The 26,001-nt window shown below is 41.4% G+C and overlaps 1 protein-coding gene and 1 long non-coding RNA gene across 4 annotated transcripts in view; one reads left to right on the plus strand and one right to left on the minus strand.

Moving 5' to 3' along the window:
* Window positions 1-19,029, plus strand: part of ALLC (allantoicase) — a 37,222-nt gene extending 18,193 nt beyond the window's left edge. For both annotated transcript variants that reach the window (XM_075598300.1, XM_075598301.1), the window contains exons 4-12: window positions 682-769; window positions 2,804-2,929; window positions 6,803-6,879; window positions 10,686-10,818; window positions 12,083-12,238; window positions 14,441-14,514; window positions 17,484-17,592; window positions 17,717-17,844; window positions 18,723-19,029. In XM_075598300.1, the coding sequence (XP_075454415.1) occupies window positions 682-769; window positions 2,804-2,929; window positions 6,803-6,879; window positions 10,686-10,818; window positions 12,083-12,238; window positions 14,441-14,514; window positions 17,484-17,592; window positions 17,717-17,844; window positions 18,723-18,863 (1,032 nt within the window). In that variant the 3' untranslated portion in view covers window positions 18,864-19,029. The remainder of the gene's footprint in view (window positions 1-681; window positions 770-2,803; window positions 2,930-6,802; window positions 6,880-10,685; window positions 10,819-12,082; window positions 12,239-14,440; window positions 14,515-17,483; window positions 17,593-17,716; window positions 17,845-18,722) is intronic.
* Window positions 653-17,895, minus strand: LOC142493751 (uncharacterized). 2 transcript variants are annotated; one of them, XR_012801199.1, is made up of 5 exons: window positions 17,445-17,895; window positions 12,933-13,018; window positions 12,167-12,231; window positions 10,384-10,488; window positions 653-947 (listed from the first exon to the last, which is right to left on the minus strand). It is a non-coding gene; the product is annotated as an uncharacterized LOC142493751 (long non-coding RNA). The 2 variants fall into 2 exon arrangements; XR_012801198.1 differs by lacking the exon at window positions 653-947 and having other exon boundaries at window positions 10,246-10,488; window positions 17,445-17,879.
* Window positions 19,030-26,001: the final 6,972 nt, after the last annotated feature.

Consider the following 26,001-nt stretch of genomic DNA (forward strand, 5'->3'; position numbering starts at 1 on the left):
AGTTTCCCAGTCAGTGAAAGAACATGCATGGGCGGGGAGGGGGGGGGGGGGGGGGAGTTATTCACTAAAGAGTGGTTATATTTCTGTTTCCCATTCTAACTTTGTATTTTTTCTTTTTAATCACTGTATATTGTTCATCTTCTACCTCTTCATAGATGACAGGATGATACGATGTCTAAACATCAAAGCAAAAGTGGTGCAATTCTGGGACAAGGCAATAGCTCCAGATGTATCCAAGAAACAAAATCCCTTTGATTTCCATGGGATTTAAAATAAATAAATAAATAATTTAGTGCAGTTTTTTGGCACCAGAATTTCACATTTGCCGTATAGACCCCAATGTAACCAAAATATAGTTAGCAGCATAGATACTTGTAACACTTGAATAGGCTGTAAGTTATCTTCAGAAGCCAGAAGGCATCTAATGGAATGGTAGTTTTTTTTTAGTCTTTGCTTTGTATATTTAAGACAAAAAGTTATCTTGCATGAAGAGATCCATTAAAGTTTTTCTTAATATATTTTTTTAATTTGGGGTGTCTCCTGCCTTTAAAACAACTCTGCAGATGGAACCAAGTACAGATGAGCTATATAGATGGTAATATATATTCTTAGCGTAACATTTGAAATGTGTACTTACATGACGTTAATACCATTTGTATTTTATGTCTACAAATTATTTAGAAAAATGATCCAGAGTTCAAACCAGGTTTATTTACAGAGTTTGGGAAATGGATGGATGGATGGGAGACGAGAAGAAAAAGAATTCCAGGTACAGTACTACCGTAATCATCAGGAGTATTATCCACACACAATAGAAACAAAAAAAAACGGCACCTCCAAAAATAATTAGAAATATAGCCTGACCAAATATAAAGTCCAATATGGCTGAGTAGAAATCCTGAGTAGAATCTTCGATGAAGTCTCATGGAAAGACAAACAGACAGATACTGTAAGACAAACACACAAAAAAAGAGAAAAGAAAAAGATCATAGTGCAATTAAAAACAACTAAAACAAATAATCCCTGATAAGATTAACAAGAGAATAATTACAAATTTAATGCAAATGAATTAAAATGAATGTAAAAAACAACAAACACTTGCTTGTTGGGCTAGAGACACTAATAAAGCGATGACATCCGGTAGGGATAAAATTGAAACCCTACTTACAGCAAAGCTGCTAGGTATAAGCCCGTAGCACAATGTCCTGGACTTGAAACCGGAGCCTGGTAGATAGTTGGACGCAGCCTCTAGAGATCCACGATGCCGGGGACTGCCACTGCTAACACACTCACAGATGTCCTGATGTGTGGGGGGTGCCACAAGTGAAGACCTGGACCCGATGCTGCCGAGGGAATCACTGAGGTGCTAGACACAGACCAAAGGTCTTGCGATACCTCGGTGACGTCACCACGCAGCGCGAAGGCAGTGGAAGTAACCGGACAAAGACCGGGGAGCCCAGAGGACTCAGGCTGGGTGAAGAGAGGACAGAAGGGCTACCGGGGGAGAATGTCAAAGTCTCTGCCAAATAAAAACCACCCTACGCGTTTCGTGACGTCAGTCACTTCGTCAGGGGCATGATGGGAGTATAAAGTGCCAGCATATTTATACTATAGCACTAATTGACACATTAGCATAAAACAGAAGCATAAAAGGCAACCATAAACAAGTCAATTCAGATCAGTGATAACAAAGACCAAAAAACTAATAAACATAAATACATACAGTACATATAAAAATACAATAAAAAACAAAAAAGACTAAAAGAAAAATAGAGTAAAAACCGTAGCAGACCTGCTCTTAAAGGCACAGTATTAAAAGTAAAAAGACAAAATATACAAAAAACATGCAAGAAACATTCAAAAGCCCCCACATTACTAGAACTGCCAATACCGGTAAACAACAAACAGCAATGGAAATGATTGTGCAATTAGCACAAATTCTTGTAACACATAGTAATAAATTACTTTACCAAAAAAGCAGATAGATCGAATTCAATATTCAGACCGTTGGGAGATAATGTTTTAAGTTCATATATTCAATATGACTCACGTTTACTTATGCTATTAATTTTGTCTCCCCCTCTCCAATTGCCAGGATATGCTTCAATAGCTTGACATTTAAGGCCATTGGGGTTTTGTTGGTGATGGGTCAAAAAATGATGCGATACGCTATGTGTAGTTAGCCCTTTTCGAATATTGTATATATGTTCATATATGCGTCTTTGGTAAGCCCTCCCCTGTAAGCCCTCACCCATGTGTTACTATTTTTATTTGCAGCATTAGCGCTGTTCCCACTGCCCTTCCCCATTATCCACACACAGCAACACAAGTAGAGAAACATATACGTAGAAACAGATATTTGTTTTCTCTTTGGCTATCCTTCAGTTGAGTAGCCAAAATGTTCTTATTGCACTTCTTTAGATACCAAACGGTCAGTAATTTATGTGCACGTGGTTTAAAATGATCGTACTTTCTATATGCGATTGCTTGATAACGCTGCACAAACAATACAAAATGATACAATGCAAAGAAAAATGTTTGTTTTATCACTACCCAGTGCTCCATGATACCAAAAGTCTCTAAAATGAAACACTGCTAAGAAAATAATTTTAGAAAGTTAAAACTCCAGGGAAACATTATGTAATGTGTAAGAAATGACTCATTCTTTCAGTCATCAGTTGAATTTGCTGGATGTCTACATTTAAAATAGACAGACAACATTTAATATTGGCTATTTATGCATTATTTATATACATTTTAGGAAGTGCAGAGCTTTGTATATTGTTTATTCCTTTTTATTCAGGTCATGATTGGTGTGTAATCCAGTTGGGTGTGCCAGGTATTATTCACGGATTTGATGTGGACACCTGTTTCTTCACCGGAAACTATGCTCCTCGTATCTCAATTCAGGCAGCATGCTTAAAACAAGGTAACAATAAAAGGCTATCAAGGTGTAAAAAAAGGGAGCATCATGCACTCTAGTATAAAGCATTGAAAGGTAAAAATAAACAGTTTCAAAGAGTTTAGTAAGATAATTTTCTGGGGATTATTTACGATCTATAAACACACTCTCTCTCTCTCCTTGGCAATAATATTGGTCTCTAGAACCTAGTGTGCTGTCTGGACTTAGCGTATTGTGGTCCTACTTGAAAAAGGTTTTATTAAATGTTGAATTCCATCATTATTTATTTGATGGACACACAGAAATCTAAGCCAGAGGGTCACTCCTGAGATGGAGAGTAGGCTATGAAAACTGTGGCTAAGGCCACAGAGTTGTGGGTGAGCAGTTGTGGTTGTTTTGCCGAGACCAATTGGTCACTGGTGCTTCGCTACGACTCAGACCACCGCCAGAAGCTACCGGCCACTTCACAGCCGCCCTAATGTAAGTGCTTTACCCTAGCCCCCCTACCCCAACTGCTAAAACTCCTCAATTAACACCCAACACTAACTGCTAAAACCCTAAAATTAACCCCCTACTCTAACCACTAAAACCCCTTAAATTAACCTTCTGCTTATACCAGTAATTAAATTTACCTTTGAAGCGGCCGGTGGCGGGGATTCCAGCGGCAACTCGGCTGCGATGGAGGGTCTGTCTGCAGAGAAGCAGCGGCAGCCATTTGGTCACTGTCCTATTCCGGTGGGGGAGTAGATCAGTGCGTGAAGCAACTACACTAGTTGCAATATTTATAATAGAAAATCAATGTCCCAGACTCAATGGTAGTGAGGTACCAGAACTGTATCTGTGTGACTATAAAAATACATTTTAATAGTGTCCTATGGACTGATAAACTATAGGGGACACAAGACAAACTAGTACACATGAGGGCCTGAGTGATCAATTGGTACGCCTTTCCCAGCCTACTCTCCACCTCAGGAGTGACCCTCTGGCTAAGATTTCTGAGTGTCCTTTGAAATATCACCCCTAGTGCACACACACGTCTGACTGAGGCTGAGAGGGTGTGTCTCCCTTGGTTTTGTTATTACTTATTTGATGGACATACGAAGCAAGGAAATTGGTTTGTATTTCCTTGATATGCTGCACCTGTTTATATATAGATATATATTTGCTAAACAAATCAGATTTTTTGGTGTCAAAACAACTTCACTCTTCCTCCAAATTATTGTGCAAGACAGAAATCGTGTTTCTGGTTTGACAATCTGTGAAATGGCCTATGGCAATATAAAGGAATAATGTATAATACAGACTACAAAAGAAAATAAAAATAATAATAATTATTTCTTTTAGCGCTTTTCTCCCAATGAGACAAATCGTTTCACAATTACAGTATAGTTTGCGGTAAGCAGCATTGTACATAGCATTTTTACAGACACCGTCCCTGCCCAGATAAGCTTACAATTTATGTTTGGTGCCTGAGGCACATGGAGATAAAGTGACTTGCTCAAGGTCACAAGGAGCTGACACCGGGATTTGAAACAGGCTCCCACACTTCAAATTCAGTGTAATTCTTTTCAAACAGTGTCTTTCACTCACTGAGCCGCTCCTTACATATATCAATATCAATTCCGTGGAATATAAATTACAGTTCCTCCCCACTTTCAGTGGTGCAAATGTATCTTCTAACGCCCTCAGGTATTCGCTTGGGGTGCTAACAAAATTTTCTTCTCTAAGATCCCTTACTATAGCTAATGCAGACACCCTTAGGCTTTCCAGAATGCGACCCTTCTTGTCTTGGTCTGATCCCGCCTATTCCTGCACCTGCTGCGTGGCCTGCTCCATCCAACTTTTAAAGTCATCCTCACTATGGAGAGTTGGCCTTATTCCTGAGAATATTCGTAGCCGCCTATAATAATTGTTCCCCCATGTGGAGTGTGTGGATTTCTCCACTAACTGGCTGTGATAAGGGCCTGGGGGGAAGCAGGGGCGTGTCCCATAGAGGAAGTGGGTGCTTCCAGGTACATATCATTATGGAACACTTCCATTGTGGCCCCCTCTTTAGCTAGGAATCCTCAGATCTTATCTACTATAGAGTGTGTAGCAACATTTTTAGAGCCCAGCAACAGGTTTACATCGCACAGTAACACCTCACATCTCCTAGTCCCTCCACGCAATGCTATCAGGCACCTTGGTAGGGTCAATATCTTCCTCATACATATACAATACATATGCAGTCTAAGTATTGTAGCATAACATTTCCCCCTGAACTTGGGCCCATCCCCACGAAGGGTCAGCACCGAGTACCCTATAGATACTCCCATCCTCAGTTGTATCTGGGACCATTAGAAGTAGTGCCTTATCAAAAACTATGTCGTACCGTGCACACAAATCACTTAAAATGGCAGCGCTCGTGGTGAGGTAGATCAAAATGTCAGCAAATGCGCTATGGGGTGACCGTCTTAAGTACTTCTGTAACCGTGCCAATGTCTTAAGTGTGTATCACACTAGTTAAATCCGAAAACATAAATCTTAGCAGCGTCTCCAATCTCAGATTTTTGATTGCAGTTTAGGCTTGGTCCTGAGTCCCTGTTAATTACTTACTGGGTCATATGTGGCCATAAGGTCAGATGGCAGGAATAATACAAACAAAGTAGGGGTGATACAATTAGTTTAATTATACGTTACTGACTCTGGTACCTTGTGAGGATCACTGCACACAGTTTTGCGGTTATAACACAAACCCCAATAACGCTGCAAGGGTGTGAGTCAGTGTCAGTGGTGTAGTAGCCACCCAATCCTGGATATATTGGCTTGGGATGGTGCCGTCACACTGTGGGAGATTGTTGTGTACTGAACCTGTTGCAGGCCTTTTCTTCGAAAAGGGTGCTTCAGTACCACTGTGCTTTTATAGCTGTTATGGGTCCCCTTGGGCGGTGCTTGATCTCTCACCCAGGTCTGGAATATTAGCTCTCTGCTCCTGCTGCTACGTGTACATGTGCACTCTCTGCAGACCTCGAACGAACCTGATAGCTTTCAGGTCCGCACAGATCTGATTCAACTTGGCCGCCCCCCACACCCCCCTTAAAGTCTCCTCTCCCTCATAGTCCCTCCTCTTCTACAGCCGTTTATTACTGACTGCGCTCATGTCCATACCAGTCGCATGTCTAGAGCACATTAGAGAGGGACCTGCTATGTGTCAGTGTGAAAGTGTGTGAGCTCATCACACAGGGTGTTACACTAGTAAACAGATCATTCTACATAGTAAAATATAAGAAATTCATTAATCCCTCAACAAAGATTTTACAACAAATTAAGATGTTAGGGACCTTCTCAATTCAGTGCCTTGCCCATAAGGTCACTGTTTCTTGATGACAACACAATAGAATTGGAATGCTTATAATATATACACACACACACACAAAATCTGTCCTCTATACACTCGTATTCAGGGGACCTATGTTTATTTAATATGACTGTTTCACCTTATTATTAATGACTATGGATGAATATGACTGTAAAACCTTTTGGGTGACCAATATAAGGGTTCTTCGTAGATGAAATGATAGTCTACAGAACTTTTGAATCTGACAGGTTTCTTCTTCAAGTCTACTATAAATTACAGATGCAGCAGCTGTTATTGTTCCGGTGCCGAGTTGTGTGTCCCTCTGCAGACACCATTGTATTTGAATTAGGTGTGTGTTAAAAAGGGGCGGGGCTAAAGTGTTATGCAATAATGCCTGCTACATCTGTAAATGACAGACATACAGAAACGTTATTTAGTAGAATCTTAGAAAACTGTAATAGAATTTAGCGCACTGTTTAATTAAAGGGAAAGAGTAGTGGCGACACTAGTAATTTAAAAAAATATTTATTTTGTTCCTTTTTACTTTCTTGTTTGTGAAACAGAAGAAATAACGCTGCCTCCAAGAGGAGAAAAGATTGGAACTGCTGCTTCAGATGAAGAATTTAAAGCTGTTGAAAAGGTACAACACAATTTATAATAGTTAAAAAATTTTTTTTTTGGGATATTTAAGGTAAAAAATAACTGCTTAGAATAACTGAATGGATGCCTACCAGAAGAAGTGTGACCACCCATCGGGAAAAGGTTACTCAGACTGCTTCCACAATTTGCCATTTATTAGGATGCCCTGATGAAAACTTCACATTTCAGGCTGTGCCTGACCATTAAATCCAAAACGTTGTTCAATTCGCCACATGACTTCCCAGTAATGGGAAATTGAAAAGGAAACAATACGTCTTCATTTTATTGTTGTACCAGTGCAAATAAGTTTTTGCTGAGGTCTGTTGCCATTGTTTTATGATTACCATATTCAATAGAAGACATTTTCTACCGACCATGGGAACAGCAACAATATGCTGACTCTTTATGGCAAACTTGGAAAAATAATTTCCAACTAAAATATCATGTACTTTTGCTACATCAATGGCATTTTCCATATTTGACAGCAGTAGCTATAGCACTTACAGTTTCATGAAGATTACAACAAATTCTACCCAACCTTAAAACTCACTCTGGACTGGATAACCCCACATGCAGTATCCAGTTCCTGGATTCTATCATTAGCATCAGAAAGGATGATGAAATTAACACTGCGGTATATAAAAACCCAGGCAGCAACAAATACCTTCATAGCAGCAGAATCCACACTAACCACACAAAGGAAATATTCATTTACAGCAAAGTCATGCGCTAACACCGCATCTGCGGCGATGAGGATACTAGAAACAAACATCTGTCCTTCTCTTCGCAACTCTTCAAAACTGACACTCCGCAACACAAACTGAAAGAGAACATGGAATAAGGTATCTGGAGAGATCTTTCTCCAATACAGAGAAACAAAAACAGACCGACTGTGTTCCCATTGTCTTTACCTACAAGAATATATTATCACCACTGAAAGACATAATGAAAGACGTGCAACCAGTGCTTACTGAGGATGAGACACTCCGATATACATATATTAACTGAACCATAAAAGTCATAGCCTAGAAACAACCAGCCACTCTCTCTAACTTACTAATCAGGAACAGAATGCCATCTATGGAACCAAATGCATTACGTACTTCACTCTGCCCGAAGAAGATATGTGAAATCTAAAAACACATTAGAAACTTCAAGGAACCACAGAAATAAAGGGATTATTTACCATCAAGCAATGTAGTTTAATTTATGTGTTGTAATAAATGTGGTAATATGAAGTATTTTGGGAAAACTAAACAAGTGCTCAATGAAAGGATGTATATATATATATATATATATATATATATTTAATAACCTTGACACCAGAACCCCAGTTCAGTACTTTTCACTACCTGGACATTCCAATGATTTATCAATATTATTTCTAAGAGGTAACTTCAGCAATACTCAGAACAGAAGGACATGGGAACTGAATTAAATCAGTATTTTTGGATACAGGAAAAAAATGCTTTAATCAGGACTGTGGATAGATGACTCACAATGAAAAAACTTTAACACTTACAGTATGATAGGGGAAAGTGTCTGCAGCCTTATTTACACTCCAAACTGATGCCGTAGAACATTTGCTCTGTCTTAGTATACTTATCCTCTCAGCACCTCATTCATGGAAGAATACACCAGAGGACAATACCCAAGACACATCTCATTCATAGATGAAGATTCCTGTTGTAATCAACCTCATGTGCAATGTATTCAAGCCTTCCATCTCCCGTTTTTAGAGTGAAGTGTCCTTTTTTTCAAACTGCTGATGAAATGGAATTGGACTCAGTTCCCAAAAAACGATGTAAAGTCCCTCCTTCCAGCAACTGCTATCCTGTTCAGCAAGACATAAAAAAGGGGCACAACATTGCGCAATAACGTTTTAAAGCAATGAAGCCCTCTTTCATAGATGTCCCAAAGGAATGCCCACTTACTAGAAGCAGGAAGACAGCATACGGTGGAGAGAAACTGTATGATGAACCTTCCGAATTCAATCGTGTACCTGAATAGCACGAACCCCACGTGGTATTCCTGGATCTAATGGATATCTAAGGAAGATCCTCCTTTCACAGATAAATTATTTTCCAAATGTACTCAGTGTTCCTGTCTTCAGATCTCCATAACATGGGATAAAAAAGAGAGGTTTGCGCAATAACGTTTTACCTTTAATAACACATCCTCAAAGGAACAGACATACTTACAATGTCTCTGTGATTTAAAAGCATTTGTTAGAGATGCCTAACCGGGTTAGAAATCACTGCACAGTCTCGATCCCACCACGTGTGTTCCGTGTACTTCCGGCGCACAGCGATGACGTCACCGTCCCTGTGTTAGTTGGATCACCAGTCAGGCACTTCCTTTGGCTCCTCCCTACGCGTTTCGTGATGGGGAACGTCACTTTGTCAATCCCCTGACGGTGACGTCATCGCTGTGCGCCGGAAGTACACGGAACACACGCGGTGGGATCGAGACTGTGCAGTGATTTCTAACCCGGTTAGGCATCTCTAACAAATGCTTTTAAATCACAGAGACATTGTAAGTATGTTTCTGGTCCTTTGAGGATACGTTACTAAAGTTAAAACGTTATTGCGCAATCCTCTCTTTTGTATCCCACGTTATGGAGATCTGAAGACAGGAACACTGAGTACATTTGGAAAACAATTGATCTGTGAAAGGAGGATCTTCCTTAGATATCCATTCGATCCAGGAATACCACGTGGGGTTCGTGCTATTTAGGTACACGATTGAATTCGGAAGGTTCATCATACAGTTTCTCTCTACCGTATGCGTTCTTCCTGCTTCTAGTAAGTGGGCATTCTTTTGGGACATCTATGAAAGAGGGCTTCATTGCTTTAAAACGTTATTGCGCAATGTTGTGCCCCTTTTTTATGTCTTGCTGAACAGGATAGCAGTTGCTGGATGGAGGGACTTTACATCGTTTTTTGGGAACTGAGTCCAATTCCATTTCATCAGCAGTTTGAAAAAAGGACACTTCAATCACCTTGATATATCCTTTGTGGACTTAATTTCTTTATTATTTAATTGTTATTCACACCAGCGCCAAGGTTTATTTCTTATTTGTATTGTATATTTGTCATTGGGTACTACTTGGGATAGTCCCCGCATTAGAACACCAGGCGGCTCTTACATGACATTATTGTCATCATTATTTAAGTTTTGTGCACAGCACTGTTATAAGTACGGTCTAGCGCTAATTTGTAGTATCACTTGTTTTTTGTATTCCTGTTTTTAGAGATCACACCCAAAGAATAGACTTCTGCACTCCCCAAAACTTAGTGTCTGCACAAGAAAATCTTGTATGATTGATGTAGTCAGAAGGACAAGATTGTGTTTTGGGATACTGTATTACAATTCAAAAGAATAATAGCTCTTTACCAAATGCTTTACCTCAGATCATGCTTATATAGATTGCACTGTGAAAAGTGTATTAGTATTATTTTATTTTTACTATTTATACATGGTCCTGGTAAAAATGAATTATTACACTTCAACTGAGAATTCTGATTACTGTATGGTACTTTGATTGGTTGTGGTATGTCCATCAATGCACTCATGAAGACATTATTCCTCTTCAAGTGGGTCGGTGAATCTGAAATCATACAGAATCATTTGTTTATGCCAGGTCTATAAATGGCCTTTCAAACAATTGTACATACACAATCTTTTGGTAAAGTTGACATTGGTTTGAATAAATGGATACTTTAAATTCTACTACAAATACACAACCTGAAAAAGGACTCCAATCTTCAGTATCTCGTTAAAAACACACTTTTTATTTTCTATTAGCTACAGTCAGAGAAGTGGTATGATCTGCTTACAATGGTGGAGCTCAAACCAGGATACTCCAAGTCAAGCCACAACTTCTTTTCGGTCAGTCCAAAGGAAAGGTGGACACACATCCGACTTAATTTCTATCCAGGTAATTACAGGTAGTGTTTCAATCCGGAAGGGGTTTATAGCAAAAACATTATTTAGCCCTTAGAGAAAGTCTACTGGAGGCCTGCATGCAGTGGTGGGTTCCCATTAGGCCCGGGCCTAGGGCGGCAACATTTGGGGGTGGCATGTCAACAATATTACATCTATGAAAAATGCACTCTATTAAAAAGGTATAACGCAATTACACTTCAAGAACAATAGACTGTATTTAATGTATTAAATAAAGACAGAAGTTCACCTTACTATCAGTGAACAGTGTCTTAATAAGAATATTGTTTCCTAATACATTACCATAAACTGCTATACATTTTGAAAGTGTTTATTTTTGCCTTGTCCCGACCATGCTCCCTATATTGGTGCACCACCCTGTTGAGATTAATCACTAAACCACAATAGTGCAGGTCAGGTTGCAATCACACAACTCCTATTACTATGTGACCTGAGCAAGAGAGCCTTGTTCTCAAAATCTTGTCTTTATTCTTAGTCTAAATTAAGAAATATTAGATGCTACTGAATTATAATTGTTTTTTTTTTAATCATCAGACTAGATGTGCAAAATGATCCTTTGCTGCTTGTGTTTTGTGTGGTAAAAAGTCCTACTCCTGTCTGGTCTTCCATCAGCTTACCAAAGAATATACTAACATGTACACAGAAAGCTTAGGATGTACAATACAGGCATACCCCACTTTAAGTACACTCACTTTAAGTACACTCGCTAGTAAGTACATATCGCCCAATAGGCAAACGGCAGCTCACGCATGCGCCTGTCAGCACGTCCTGAACAGCAGTACCGGCTCCCTACCTGTACCGAAGCTGTGTGCAAGCGGGGAGACTATAGAGCCTGTTACACATGCGTTATTTACATCAGTTATGCACGTATATGACGATTGCAGTACAGTAAAAGCATTGATAAGTGGGGAAAAGGTCGTGCTTCACTTTAAGTACATTTTCGCTTTACATACATGCTCCAGTCCCATTGCGTACGTTAATGCGGGGTATGCCTGTACAGTATCCAAGTTTCTCAGAATTCCCACAGGCTGCCATAGCTGAAAGCTACCAATTCTTCAAATTGTAAATTTTAAATTTGTAAAGGTCACATATGTACTCATTGTGGATATATTTTGAAATACTCCCCACAATGTCCAAAGCTGTATGATATACACATTTCATACATGTTGTCAGATAAAACATTTGTAAATAAACATGTTTAAATGCAACTAACTATTCCTGTCTTTATTCTGATACAGATGGCGGAGTAGCCCGTCTTAAAGTGTATGGTATTGGACAAAGAGATTGGTCATCATGTGGTCCAAACGATCTGGAAGACTTACTATCAATGGTCAATGGAGGTGTCTGCCTTGGCTTCAGTGATGCTCATTATGGCCACCCCAGGAATCTGATAGGTAGTAAAGAGAAATAGGCACAAAATTATAGTGCTTATTACATATTCTATACATCACATGTTCAAACCAGAATGGGAACCTTAATGTGTTCCTGGATAGAAGAATGATTACAAGCAATTACAAATGGCTATTTAGTAGAAATACCTGCATAGGACGATAGAATGTATACATATATATCTCTGTATCTGAAAAAATCTATTGCATTTACAATGCTAGTCCTTTGATGTGGATGTCCTAAAATATACCCTATAAATGTAGAACGAAATCTTTCTTTTTATAAAACCCAGAGGATAGGAAAATATAGAACAATTCTAAAAATCAGTCAGTTGTAGTTTGTGCCCTTGTCCACGATCACATTGCTGCTTTGAGGGAGGTTTCGCTAATTGCAATGGAACCCGTTCTAATGTCATTAAATTTGTTCCTTGACCAATCAACTTAATCAAATTGGAGACTGAACATGAAGCCATACTGAACTTTTTTCAGTTTATAAAATATTAAGATATTCTTAAACATATTCACCTCTTCACGACTTACCCACACAGAAAATGATAAAAAGCAATTTCCACATTCTGCTTTATAGTCAACACATTTCAATACAAAAGTTATAATTTATCACAAGTGTAGGCAAGTATGGTCAATTGATTTATTGGTTATGTGCAAGCATGCATAGTTAGGAAATCTGTTTAAAACATACCTCACTCACAAAGTGTCACTTTTGAAAGATCATGTTCTTTATATCCTTGCAATCCAGCTCACTGCTTCCTAGTTGTTAAAGGGGATCTGCACAGAAATTAGATTTTTTTGAGGGGTAAATACACATTTCCATTGGAATAGGGTGGCTCTAGTGTTTTTTCATAGAGGTATCCATTACCCTGATTTTCTTGGATAGGTATCAGAGTTGAGTGATAGCACATTGAAGTGAATGTTGAAGTGGTAGCAATTGTACCATTGAAGTAAATATTTAAAAAAAATAGCAGTAAGGCAGACAAAACAAACAATCATCACAGTGGCTGTTGCATAAAAATCAGAAAAGTGGTGTCAAAACAACAGATATTGTACAAATAAGACTGATGACGACTAAACTCAGTCTTGGAACCCTTCCCTCAGGGAGGAAGTCATATACAAAGTAATGTTACAAACCTATTGTGCTGCTCCAGTTTTGAGCTCTCATTTACCCAACAAAGATACTGTAGATGCATGCAAAATCCAAAATGTGTATATGAAATAAATGTTTAAATTCTGAATATTTCAATGTTGACTGTCCATAACCGTGGCTTCTAACAAATGCCACTGGACAACAAATTCTATCGAAATACATAATAGGGTCAATTTCTTTTTCTAATGCATTGGTGAAAACGTATTCATTTGCTTAACAAATTAGGCCACAAAACTGCAGTGATGACTATTGCAAAACAAAATGTTGCTTAACCCCTACATGCTGATCCCACTGGTAACAAAAGGGTGGACCAACTTGTTGTGTTCTTAAAATAATTACTGGAGATTTTCCTTCGGTAGGACAATGTATCCAGACCCATTTTTAAGATCACATTGTAAACTTTAAGCTTAGCCTCTTCATGCTTTTGTTTTGCAAGGGCAGAGAAGGAATATAAAAAGCGTGCCTGCCATGCATAGTGTCTTCAGTTTAAAGCATACTGCTTTCCGTTGATGAACTGGCTGCACAAGGACTTGAGGGGAAGGTCAAGCTCTGAGTATTTTTACAGGGTTCCATATGGGTGCGGCACAAGTGGACCACTGCATCTTCTCAGTTAAACTCCATGGTAGCACCATTACAGCCAATATAACAAAACAAACCCAAACTCTGTTTGGTCAGAGATCCTATTTCCCAGCAAGGTAGGACACAACCAATGACAGATAGCAGAACATAAGTCATTCATCCATTGTTTTGTGTAAAAATAGGCATGAGATAAATACAGTACTTAAAATGTGTTCCAACAAATTCTTAATATTGAAAAGTAATATTCTAGATTCATAATGTATTACATTACTAATAATGTTTCTCTGTTTTGGTAATTATAGTCTAGATAAACAATACTGAGCTATTACATGAACCAACTGCTAAATCAACTTATCTGCTAGTGGTAATTTTTCGAAAATATCTTCCTGGCACATGGACATACAAGCACATGAAATATTTGCACCTTTTCATTTCATTAAAATGAATATGCTTATTAACTGTCACAGGACTAGGAAGAGCGGATGACATGGGGGATGGATGGGAGACAGCAAGACGGCTGGACAGGCCACCAATCTTAAAGGTAAACCAAGTAATTTCATACAATAAATAATGCATTCTGGTAACACTATATACTGTAATGTGCTTATATTTATTTTGAGAGGTTAGGATGCTGTTATTTCAATCTAAAATCGTAAAAGAGTTTATACAGTTGTGTGAAAAAGAATGTACACCCTCTTTGAATTCTATGGTTACACATGATATGTGTCATGATTTAATTAACAAAAATGCAGTTCCTGCAGTGCATGACAAAATCCAAGAACTCCAACTACTCCAGGCCAATCTGGTCAAAACCGCCCGCCAGCAAAAGATACAGGCGGATCCAGGCAGATAAACGTCGACGACCACCTCTCCCGTTTCAAGTGGGAGATCAGGTTTGGCTGACTACAAGGAATATCCGGCTTAAACTGCCCACCTCCAAACTTGGTCCCAAATTCATTGGACCGTACAAGATCCTGAAACAGGTCAACCCAGTGGCGTTTAAATTGGTACTCCCAGCTAGTTTGAAGATAACTCCTGTGTTCCATGTCTCCCTCCTCCAACCGTTCGTCCAGAACACTTTTTCTTCTCCTAGGCCAATTTTGGTGGATGGCCAGGAGGAGTTTGAGGTGCACCAGATACTGGATTCCCAAAGATCCCGTGGCAGACTACAGTACTTGGTCCAGTTGAAGGGATATGGCCCTGAGGAGAACTCATGGATTAAGCCCAGGGAGGTCCATGCCCCCAACCTAGTCCGGGCATTTCATCGCAAATTTCCAGCTTAGCCATCTTAGGTCGCTCCTGAAGAGGGTGGTACTGTAAGGATTCTGCTCGATCCATGCTGGGTTTTGCTGCAGTTCGGGTTTTCCAGGTTGCCTGCCCTTTCGCCTCAGTTCGGCCATTTTGATTACTGGCAGCCTGCTATATAAGGCTGCAGTTCCCAGTTGGAGTGGCCAAGAAAAGTTCTAAGTTTTGCAGCTCCTGTCGGTCTTCATTGTCGCACCTTTAACTGTTGCCTGTTTGGATTCCTTTGTTGCTGACCGTGGACTGTGACCCCGCTGCTTTCTGCCTGCCCTGATCTTTTGCCTGTCCCCTGGATTCTGCACCACTGCCGCCAGCCCTGGCGTTTTGCCTGTCCCCTGGATTCTGCACCACTGCCGCCAGCCCTGATCTCTGCCTGCTTATCGACTACGGATACTCTAACAGGACTCTCTCCCTGTGCTCGGTTATTCTGCAGCTCTACCGGTCCGGTTCCTGATTGTGACGATGCTCGTCACAATCTATAAAACTTTATTTTGGAGTGTTTTAGGAAAACAAAACTAAAGTGGTCAATTTTCTATTTTGTACTAAACATTACAACTATAAGATATCTAGCAAAGTTAATACTCTATAAATAATGGTATAATTAAATGACAAAATGCAGCTATATTGTTGTGAACATCTTTCATAAATAAATAGCATTTAAAACCAGAGACAGAACATGAAACACAGACAGAGCTCAGTGCACATCCAGTGAAACTTATACACGGTACAGTGCCTAAATATATATGTATAGATATCTATTAAATAAAATGGTCTTTTAGTTTAACATTTTGGCCAAAGTGTTGTAAGCCCAAGCCACTACACGGCAGACCACATCTCAAGGTCCCTAACACTAATATAAATTCTTAATAACCTGTGCATTACCAGGAAGAATGATTTATAATAAATCTGTCAAAATTAGTTGCATAGTTCTAAGTCTGATTGAAGCTTTTATTAACCTGTACATTACCAGGAAAAGCACTCTGTATTAGATTTGTCACAATCATACTGCAAGCAAGTTCCCCTGAGAGTGTGAGATGCTATAGAGTGAGCTTTTAACCATTTAAATGTGGGAGGGGGTGAGCTTCAATTAGGTCCGAGGTTGCCACCCTCCAATCAGCTAAGACCAGCTGAACAAGAATTGTAAAACATACAGGACACCTACAAGCTCATATTGAACCCCCAAAATAACCACAACATATATATATAAGCATATAAGTGTCACAGAGGAGTGCTACTGGTCTTAGCTGATTGGAGGGTGGCAACCTCCTACCTAATTGTAGCTCACCCCCTCCCACATTTAAGTGGTTAAAAGCTCTCTCCATAGCATCTCCCACTCTCAGGGGAACTTGCTTGCTTGCAGTATGATTGTGACAAATCTAATACAGAGTGCTTTTCCTGGTAATGTACAGGTTAATAAAAGCTTCAATCAGACTTAGAACTACAGGCATACCCCGCATTAGCGTACGCAATGGGACCGAAGCATGTATGTAAAATGAAAATGTACTTAAAGTGAAGCACTACCTTTTTCCCACTTATCGATGCATGTACTGTACTGCAATAATCATATACGTGCATAACTGATGTAAATAACGCATTTGTTACAGGCTCTATAGTCTCCCCGCTTGTGCACAGCTTTGGTACAGGTAGGGAGCTGGTATTGCTGTTCAGGATGTGACGACAGGCGCATGCGTGAGATGCAGTTTGCCTATTGGGCGATATGTACTTACTCGCGAGTTTATTTAAAGTGAGTGTCCTTAAACCGGGGTATGCCTGTATACAACTAATTGACAGATTTATTATAAATATCATTCTTCCTGGTAACGCACAGGTTATTAAGAATTTATATTAGTGTTAGGGACCCTTGAGATGTGGTCTACCGTGTAGTGGCTCAGGGGCTTACAACACTTTGGCCAAATTGTTAAACTAAAAGACTATTTTATTTAATAGATATCTATACATATATATTTAGGCACTGTACCGTGTATACGTTTCACTGGATGTGCACTGAGCTCTGTCTGTGTTTCATGTTCTGTCTCTGGTTTTAAATATATATTGCCATGCTCAGTAGCACTCCTCTGTGACACATATGCTTATATATATGTTGCGGCTATTTTGGGGGTTCAATATGAGCTTGTAGGTGTCCTGTATGTTTTATACATAAATAAATACCTTTGTTATTTAAACATTTCTTTTAATTTTATTTCTTAGGCGGACAGTAAAGGAATTCTCCAAGTATCTGGAAATGAATGGACAATATTTAGGTTAGGCCATCCGGGCTTAATAATACACATAGAAATAGACACAAATCACTTTAAAGGTATGTTTTCTGCACAACCATATATTAATATATATTTGTTATATTATTTGTCTGGATTGGCATGTTATGAATGTGAGCCATATGTGTAAAAGTAATACAACTGTTTTGTTGACAACAACAATAGGTAATGCCCCAAATTCCTGCAAAATTGATGCTTGTGTCTTGACCCCAAAAGAGGAAGATGAAAGAATCAGAGAGAAGTGGGATGTTAAACAGGGCAACAAATGGAAAGTACTTGTTCCTGTTACACAGGTAAGAATTCCCATAAGACAATGATTTCTTAATTACATTTGAGGGAAAAAAAGATGGAATGTGGCATTAGACTGAAATCTCCCTTAACGTTATTACCCATTAGTAAATATAATTACTGTTTAAAGTTTAGCCATTGACCCATGACCCATTTTTGTGCTTATTTTAAAACTAGGGTTTTGCATTGCTCGTTCTGATTAGGTGAACCATCATCCCTTTGTGGCTACTTGTTTTCCTTTCTCCCTGCAGCCATCATCTCCGTTTAATGAAATGTAATGTGCACGAAGAGGAATAATTGTAAAAATATTGACGAATTGAATTTTGTAGCAATCATTATTCATACACCCTTCTAAAAATGTTTTCCCTTCAGTAGAAAATAGATTTGTAGTTAAAGGTAGTCTTTTGTTCTCTCTTTTTTATTTTGCTCCAAAAGGTGTTTCTCCGGGTGATTTTTACACATGTATCTTATTTTGCTCATACATTAGCTGTGTAGGATACTTGAATTTGTCACATAACACCTTTTGTTATAAAACAAATTAAAAGCCAATCAAAATACATTTGGCAACAAATGGGATTGGAAAAAGAATTCAAACGTTTTTTGTCTTTTTCCTATTTTGTGTATTTGGTATTTTTATCAAATGAGATGGGACTAAATTTAGATCGACCACATTTTTGTGAAGTGTTTACCATGCACGAAATGTTCATTTTGTGTTTTACCCACCTCTGTGTCACATTAATAACCACATGAAAAATCCTGATTCTCCCCCCCCCCCCCCTTTGCCATTTGAAACAGCTTAGTTCACACTATCAGTGGGGGATAGGTTTCTGCAGCTCTAAATAATAGAAGAAATTATTAACATGTAAATATGTTTCATTTTTAGATCCATCCTCACAAAAGACATTTTATTGACGGAACTTCCATAACATTACAAGAGGTTGTAACCCATGTGAAGATTACAATCGCTCCAGATGGAGGTGTGAGCAGAATTCGGATTTGGGGTTTTCCTCGACTTCTGCCATGAAACAATTTGTAAAAAGTAGTTTATTAGCCAAAAAATTACTACTGGATGGCTATTTTACTATTTTAAAAGCTTTTTTTTCAAACTTCCTTTTTAAGAACTTTATTTTTTCTAAATGTAATTGTTTTTTTTTTGTTTTTTTAAAGATAAAGCTTTATATGTATTACAAGATGTGTGACTGAAATAATCATTAATAAATCTCGTTGCTTCATTGTGCTCGTATATTACTGTAGGTAACTCCTATGACAGCCTTGGTAAAAGACCAGCGCCCAGGAAGTCAACATTCCTGTATTTTATCAGACGACTAGAACTTGTGAAATAACAACAGGTCCAAAGGGCAAACTTTTTCAAGGTGCATGTGAAAAAACAGGAACAATATACACAGTAGTGCAAAACAGTAATATGGATATATAGAAAAGTCCAAAAAAGCTACGAATTTCCCACTCACCTGATGTATAGAAAAAAATCAAGCGTTTTTCCAACATGTGGACTCCTGCAGAACCTTTGGTCTTTTACGGACGTGAGTTATAGGATTCCCAAATATGTGACAGAAAGAGTACATTTTATGAGTTAAAAATACAGGTTGGAGTAGTGAAAGTACACACATGCTCCCAGGCAATAAAAGAATATCGGTCACCCAGAGGTCCGACTTCTACAAACACGGGTTCCCTTGTCCTCCTGTCTCCACACGCTGCTTCACTTCCGGGTATGTGACGTCACTAGGGGAGGCAGGACGAGTAGCATTTGTGCAGAGATGTACGGAAACCTCTCACTGGATCAGTCTGTCGGTTCGATCCACCCTAAGCATTTCGCTGAAGGTCTGAGCTGCCTCACGGTTTCATAATCTCTCCAAGATGTGACTATTTATAAATATATGTCACGTAGAGTACGCATAGTGCACCATATGTATTGAAGTCCACAGGGGCACATTGGCATGTATTTTACGTATTCACTTTTGTAATGTATACATTTTGAAAGATTCTTTGGGTGACATTAGTTTTAAAGCTATCTGGTTTAGTATGGCCAAATGTACCTGCTTTACATCTTGTGTATTTGTAAAAGTTTTGGGGTTTAGCGCTTATCCAGTTTTTACAGTAGGTTCATTATTTTCTATTGACCTTAATAAACTGGGGGCCAATTTATCTTTCAAATTATTTGCCTCCATGAAAACGATCTGTGGGGTCTCTGGTAAAATAATTATTCAGGATTGAGTCTTAAGAACATGCCAATATTTTTTTTATTATATTATTAATTTTCCCAGATTAACTATTAAATTATGTTATAAATGTGTCTTTATTTGGACTTTTTTTGTCTTGGTCTGAGTATCATTTCTATCCAATTTTTCTGCCTTAGATTTGGCCTCCTGAATTTATGACAGAGGATATTTTTTATCTTGGAATTTATTTTCTAAATTTAGGGATTGTTCTTTGAAAATGTTGGGGTCTGAACAATTATGCCTTATATACGCCGGAATTGGCCAAAGGGTATGTTCGATGTCCACTGCTGATGGTGACAACTACTTTTAAGGATATAGTTATTTCCGTCAACCTTTTTAAAGAAGGTTTTAGTATTGACAATGTTATGCTCTATGTAGTCAGATCCAGAAATTCAATATTCATTCTGTTAAAATTGTGTGAATCTGATATTTAACTCATTATCATTGATGTATTCAATACATTTGCCCCAAAAAATCATAATTTCCCTTCCAAAAACACCGTAAACCCCTAAATATTCAATATAGATTTTTTTGCGCTTGTTTTCCTTTTTTGTTTTAGACTAGATATGGAAGTCTGTCCACAAGTTCTACAGTAACAATACAACCTTCAGTTCTCCTCCTCACTTTTAAAGCTTTACACTCTTCTGCCCCTCCTTACATCTCAGCCCTTTCTCGCTATGCACCATCCCGACTCTTGCATTCTTCTCAAGGATGTCTTTTTTTCTACCTACTCCCTTTTATCTAAAGCTCTCTCCCGCCTTAAACCTTTCTCACGGACTGCCCCTTACCTCTGGAATGTCCTTCCCCTCAATACCTGACTAGCACCGTCACTATCCACCTTAAGACACACTTGCTGAAAGAAGCATATGAATAGCACTGTGGATAATACTGGACACGATACATAAAACTTGGCCCCCTGCAGACGCACTTACTAGAATTCCCTCCTACTGTCTCTGTACATTCTCCCTACCTACCAATTAGATTGTAAGCTCCTTGGAGCAGGGAATCCTCTTCCTTAATATTACTTTTATGTCTGAAGCACTTATTCTCATTACCTGTTATTTATATTTGTGATTTATGATTACAAAGTGAAGTGCTACGTACATTAATGGTGCTATATAAATAAAGACATACAGTACAATACAACCCTTGGGACACTTTGTCCAGTGGGCTTCTAAGAATTGTAAAATTATTTGCAAGGCTGTATTAAATCTTGAAAGGTTGTGCGTAACTACATCAATAAAACATTTTTGCGTTAATCCATTAAAACCTTTAGATATCAGTGTCATACTAAGCAATCTTTCAGCCCCCAGATACATTTTCAAATTAGTCTCGTTTCAAGATCACCTAGTCTTCATTGTGCAATTGCAACATAAGGGCTGTTATATAGAGCATGCGAACGCGCGTGCACGTGCCGCATGCTTTTCCTGTATATAGTGCCGGGAGCTGCAGGTAATGTATATGTGTGTATGTGTGCATGGGTTGTGTGAGTGAAAGTAAGTCCTAGATAAGATTTTTTAAAGAAAAAAAAACTTTAATAAATATGTTTTTGTTTTACTTCTGCAATCATTGACACACACACACACACACACACACACACACACACACACACACACACACACACACACACACACACACACACACACACACACACACACACACACATTTCCTCATCTTCGCCACTGTCTGTCGGCTCCCTGCTCTTTGCCGTGCGCGGCCCTTCTATAGAAAGGCTGACTAACGTCAGCCAACTAAAAATCCGTGCACGGCGCAACACACGCCTGGCACTATAGAACGTGCCTAAGATATAGGCACTCACAAGTAATGATGCAAGTTCTTTGAAGACATGGGTATCACTGCTGAAGCATAAGAAAGCTGTGAGACATGACCCGCACTCTGTATGGAACAATTTAAATGTGACACATTACACTTTGTGTATGTCGTCATGCACGGTCTGTACATTGGTGTCATGAGTATTTTCATTACAGATGGAACTTTCAAGTTATTTAACATCGCTATGCATTATCACACAATGTAGCATAACAGTAAATGAAGTTAAAAAAAAGTCCATATAGAAGACTTTGCAGCACTGGGTGGGCAAGTAATATACTGTATGTTACGCCGGTGCTGCCCGCAGACTAAACCCGTCCCCTGAGCTGAAGGGGGAAGTGGCAATACACGCACCCGCAGCAAAGGGTGCGTGTCCGGAGTGTGGTATAAAGTGTTGCCAGGCCAGGTGTAGAAATGTAGACAATACTTTCCGGTACCAGTTGAAGAGATAGAGTGAAGAATGCCTTCCCGAGGTCAGGGAGTGGAGACTGGAGGTAGGTTGTAGTCCAAGCCGTATTCAAGGGGTAACCAGAGTGTGCGTTGTCCAAGGAGTGCCGAGAAAGAGAGCCAGGGGTGGTAGTCGTACGAACCGCGTCAGAACCTGAGAAAACACTAATAGTCCAGGAGTACTTCCATACAGAGACTATGTCGAGCAAAGACTGAGAGCAGAGAGGAGCTAGATAAAGCAGGGAGATCCAATCAGGAATGGAGGCGGGACAGGAAGAGCTACAGGGAGACACTGCAGATTGGTGCAGGCATAACAAGCCAGGTGAGTCTTGTTGGTAACCTGAGTATGCCCGTGCGGCATGCGGGGGCGGAGCCTGAGGTCCGAGGGACAGGAAGAAGAGTGTGCAGAACGAGCGCGCTCCGTAACGCGTGTATGCGCATGAACCGCGTCAGAGGGTGCAGGTTTGCGCGCGGGAGGACGTGGGCGCGCCCGGCGCTGAGCAGAGGAATCGCCGAGGGGAGTGATCCCGCGACGGCGGCAGGGAGCCGCGGAGACCGGTAAGATAGGGTTGAGTTGTGTGTCCAGGGCCTCCCTGTGAGAAGAGAGTGCTCTGTGTGGGGAGCGCGGAGAACGCCGATTCCTGACACTGGACTAGATATAGATCAAATTAAAATATGTCACGATAAAGTAGTGTCAAATTTACAGATTATGTAAATGTAAGAAAATAACTTCCGAACACAGATTCTTAAAGCATTCTAGCTGTACTGTATGTTCCCTAAATATATGCAGTTTTAAGGTAACAGTGTGTATATCTTTATTTAGTGCCTACAGCTGTACTTAGCACTTTACAAGAGAGACATAAATGTACAGGGAATTATAGTACAACTAGCTGATATACCCGGCGTTGCCCGGGCGTGGAAGGGCAGGGGGCATGGAGTGGAAGGGCGGGGGTTGGGAGGGGCGTGGAAGGGCGGGGGATGGGAGGGGCGGGGGGCAGGCCAAGGGCAGGGGGGCAAAGGGCAGGGAGGGGTGGGGGGGGGGGGGGGCAAAGGGCAGGGAAGGGCGGGGGGGCAAAGGGCAGTAAGGGGCGGGGGGGGGCAAAGGGCAGGGAGGGGCGGGGGGGCAAAGGGCAGGGAGGGGCGGGGGGGCCAAAGGGCAGGGAGGGGCGGGGGGGCCAAAGGGCAGGGAGGGGCGGCGGGGCCAAAGGGCAGGGAGGGGCGGAGGGCCAAAGGGCAGGGAGGGAGGGGGGGCAAGAGGGCAGGGAGGGGGGCAAAGGGCAGGGGCAAGGTAGGGGGCAAAGGTCAGGGGGAGGGAGGTCAGGGGGCAAAGGTCAGGGGGAGGGAGGGCAGGGGGCAAAGGTCAGGGGGAGGGAGGGCAGGGGGCAAAGGGCATTGGGAGGGAGGGCAGGGGGGCAAAGGGCATTGGGAGGGAGGGCAGGGGTGGCAAAGGGCATTGGGAGGGAGGGCAGGGGGGGCAAAGGGCATTGGGAGAGAGGGCAGGGGGGGCAAAGGGCAGGGGGAGGGAGGGCAGGGGGGGCAAATGGCAGGGGGGGCAAATGGCAGGGGGGGCAAAGGGCAGGGGGGGGAGGGCAGGGGGAGTCAGGGACGCGTTAAATAACCCATTCCCTTGCGTTTACTCACCTTGCACACGGCCGCGCGGGTACCGGCCGCCCTCCTCCTCCACCTCGGGCTCCTCCGCGGCGAGGCTGAGATGCTCCGGTGAGGAGGTGCTGGGCCTCTCGCGGGGAGAGGCGGAGACAGCCGGAGGAGCGCCCTCGGGGACGGGGAGCGGCCTGTGTGAGGGGAGAGCCGCGTGCTCTGTGTGTGTGTGGGGGGGGGGTGAGCGGGTGGGGGTGAGGGAGTGGCCTATGGGTGGTGAGAGTCCCCCGCTGTGTCCCGGGCGCTCGCTCCGCTCCCCCACTGGGGGGGGGGGGGGGAGGAAAAAGCGCGGGAAAGCGGGAGACCCGGGGAGAGGAAGGTGTGTGTGTGTGTGTGTGTGTGTGTGACCTTTCCGCCTCAGGCCAATGAGAGGGGCGGCCGGGCCAAGGGAGCAATCTCATTGGCCTGGCCCAAGGTCCAATCTGATTGCGGCTAGGGACACAGGGAGACACATACATACAGACAACGACACATAGGATACTTTGAGAAATATATATATTAGTGTAGGACACTTTGAGAAATATATAGTAGATACATGCAACAAATAAGATCAGATAATAGGTAAGGAAATCCCTGCCCTGGAGATCTAACAATCTAAGTGGTATGATGGGAAACATACTGTACAGACAGTAGGAGAGGGAATAAGAGCAGTAGATTGAAGTCATTGGCTGGAGTGACTGTGGGTGTGTGACAGTAGCCATGAGTCTAATGAAATGCCTTATTTAAGAGGGGGGGTTTAAGGTTAGTCTTAAAGGTGGGGAGAAAAAGGTGCTTGGAGAAAAGGTGCTTGGCGTAAACCGAGTGTGAGGGGGTTCCACTGGTAAAGAGAAGGGGAAAAAAAGAGAAAGAGAGAGAGCAGTAGAGGTGAAAGGGGTGGACAGGAGAACATTTTGTATAGAACGCAGGAGAAAAAGACAGGTTGAGGCTGATTATGAAGGGAGGAACAGATGAGTGGAGAGCCTTGAAGGTAAGGAGAACTTTATGGGTGATCCGAAATTTTATGGGAAACCAGGAGAGGGATTTAAGGAGGAGATGGACAGAGTGTTTTTGGATAAAGTGAAATTATTCTAGCAGTAGAATTTTGGATAGATTGCAGAGGAGAAACTTGTGAGGCAGGGATGCCTGTTAGCAGTACGTTACAATAATCCAGACCGGAGAGGATAAGGGCATGTATTAGAGATAATGTACATGTACCAAGTGGTATTTATTGATGCAGCATGTTTATTATACTCAGAAATTGAAAATTACACTATTGCGTGTAAAAACCCAAAACAAATCACATTTAAATGAAATACTACCAGTAGTTTGTTTTCTTTTTTCTCTGTTACCTGATTGCTGATTGGCGCGCGCTCCCAGGCTTTGTGGGCGCGCGGCCAGGCTCTATATGAGCCCGCCCCCAACGAGCGGCCATTCTTTCTGGCCGGAGATCTGTTGGAGAGTAAGTACTCTCCAATCCTCCATCTTGCGCCCCCTCTGCTCCTTCCCTGCAAGCCCCCTTACTCCCCGATTCCCGCGCGGGGCAGGAGATGGCAGTGGGGGTGTCCTTCCTTCTCTCCCTGTCCCCGCTTAACCCGACTTCCAGCCGATCCCCGCGCGGGGCAGGAGATGGTAGTGGGGGTGTCCCCCCTTCTCTCCCTGTCCCCGCTTACCCCGGCTTCCCGCCGATCCCCGTGCGGGCAGGAGATGGTAGTGGGGGTGTTCTCCCTTCTCTCCCTGTCCCGGCTTCCCGCGCAAGGCTGGAGATGGTAACAGGGGCGGGGGGGAGCGGGGCAGTGGTGGTGCTCGGTCGCGCAGCCTTTCCTCTTCTTCCCCTTGTGTGTGTGTGTGTATGTGTATGCATGGGTGTGTGTATGCATGGGTGTGTGCGCGTGTATGCATAGGTGTGTGTGTGTGTGTGTGTATGTATGTATGGGTGTGTGTGTGTGTATGTATGGGTGTGTGTGTATGTATGGGTGTGTGTGTGTATGTATGGGTGTGTGTATGCATGTA

The sequence above is a fragment of the Ascaphus truei genome, chromosome 4 (assembly GCF_040206685.1).
Source record: "Ascaphus truei isolate aAscTru1 chromosome 4, aAscTru1.hap1, whole genome shotgun sequence".
Classification (NCBI taxonomy): domain Eukaryota; kingdom Metazoa; phylum Chordata; class Amphibia; order Anura; family Ascaphidae; genus Ascaphus; species Ascaphus truei.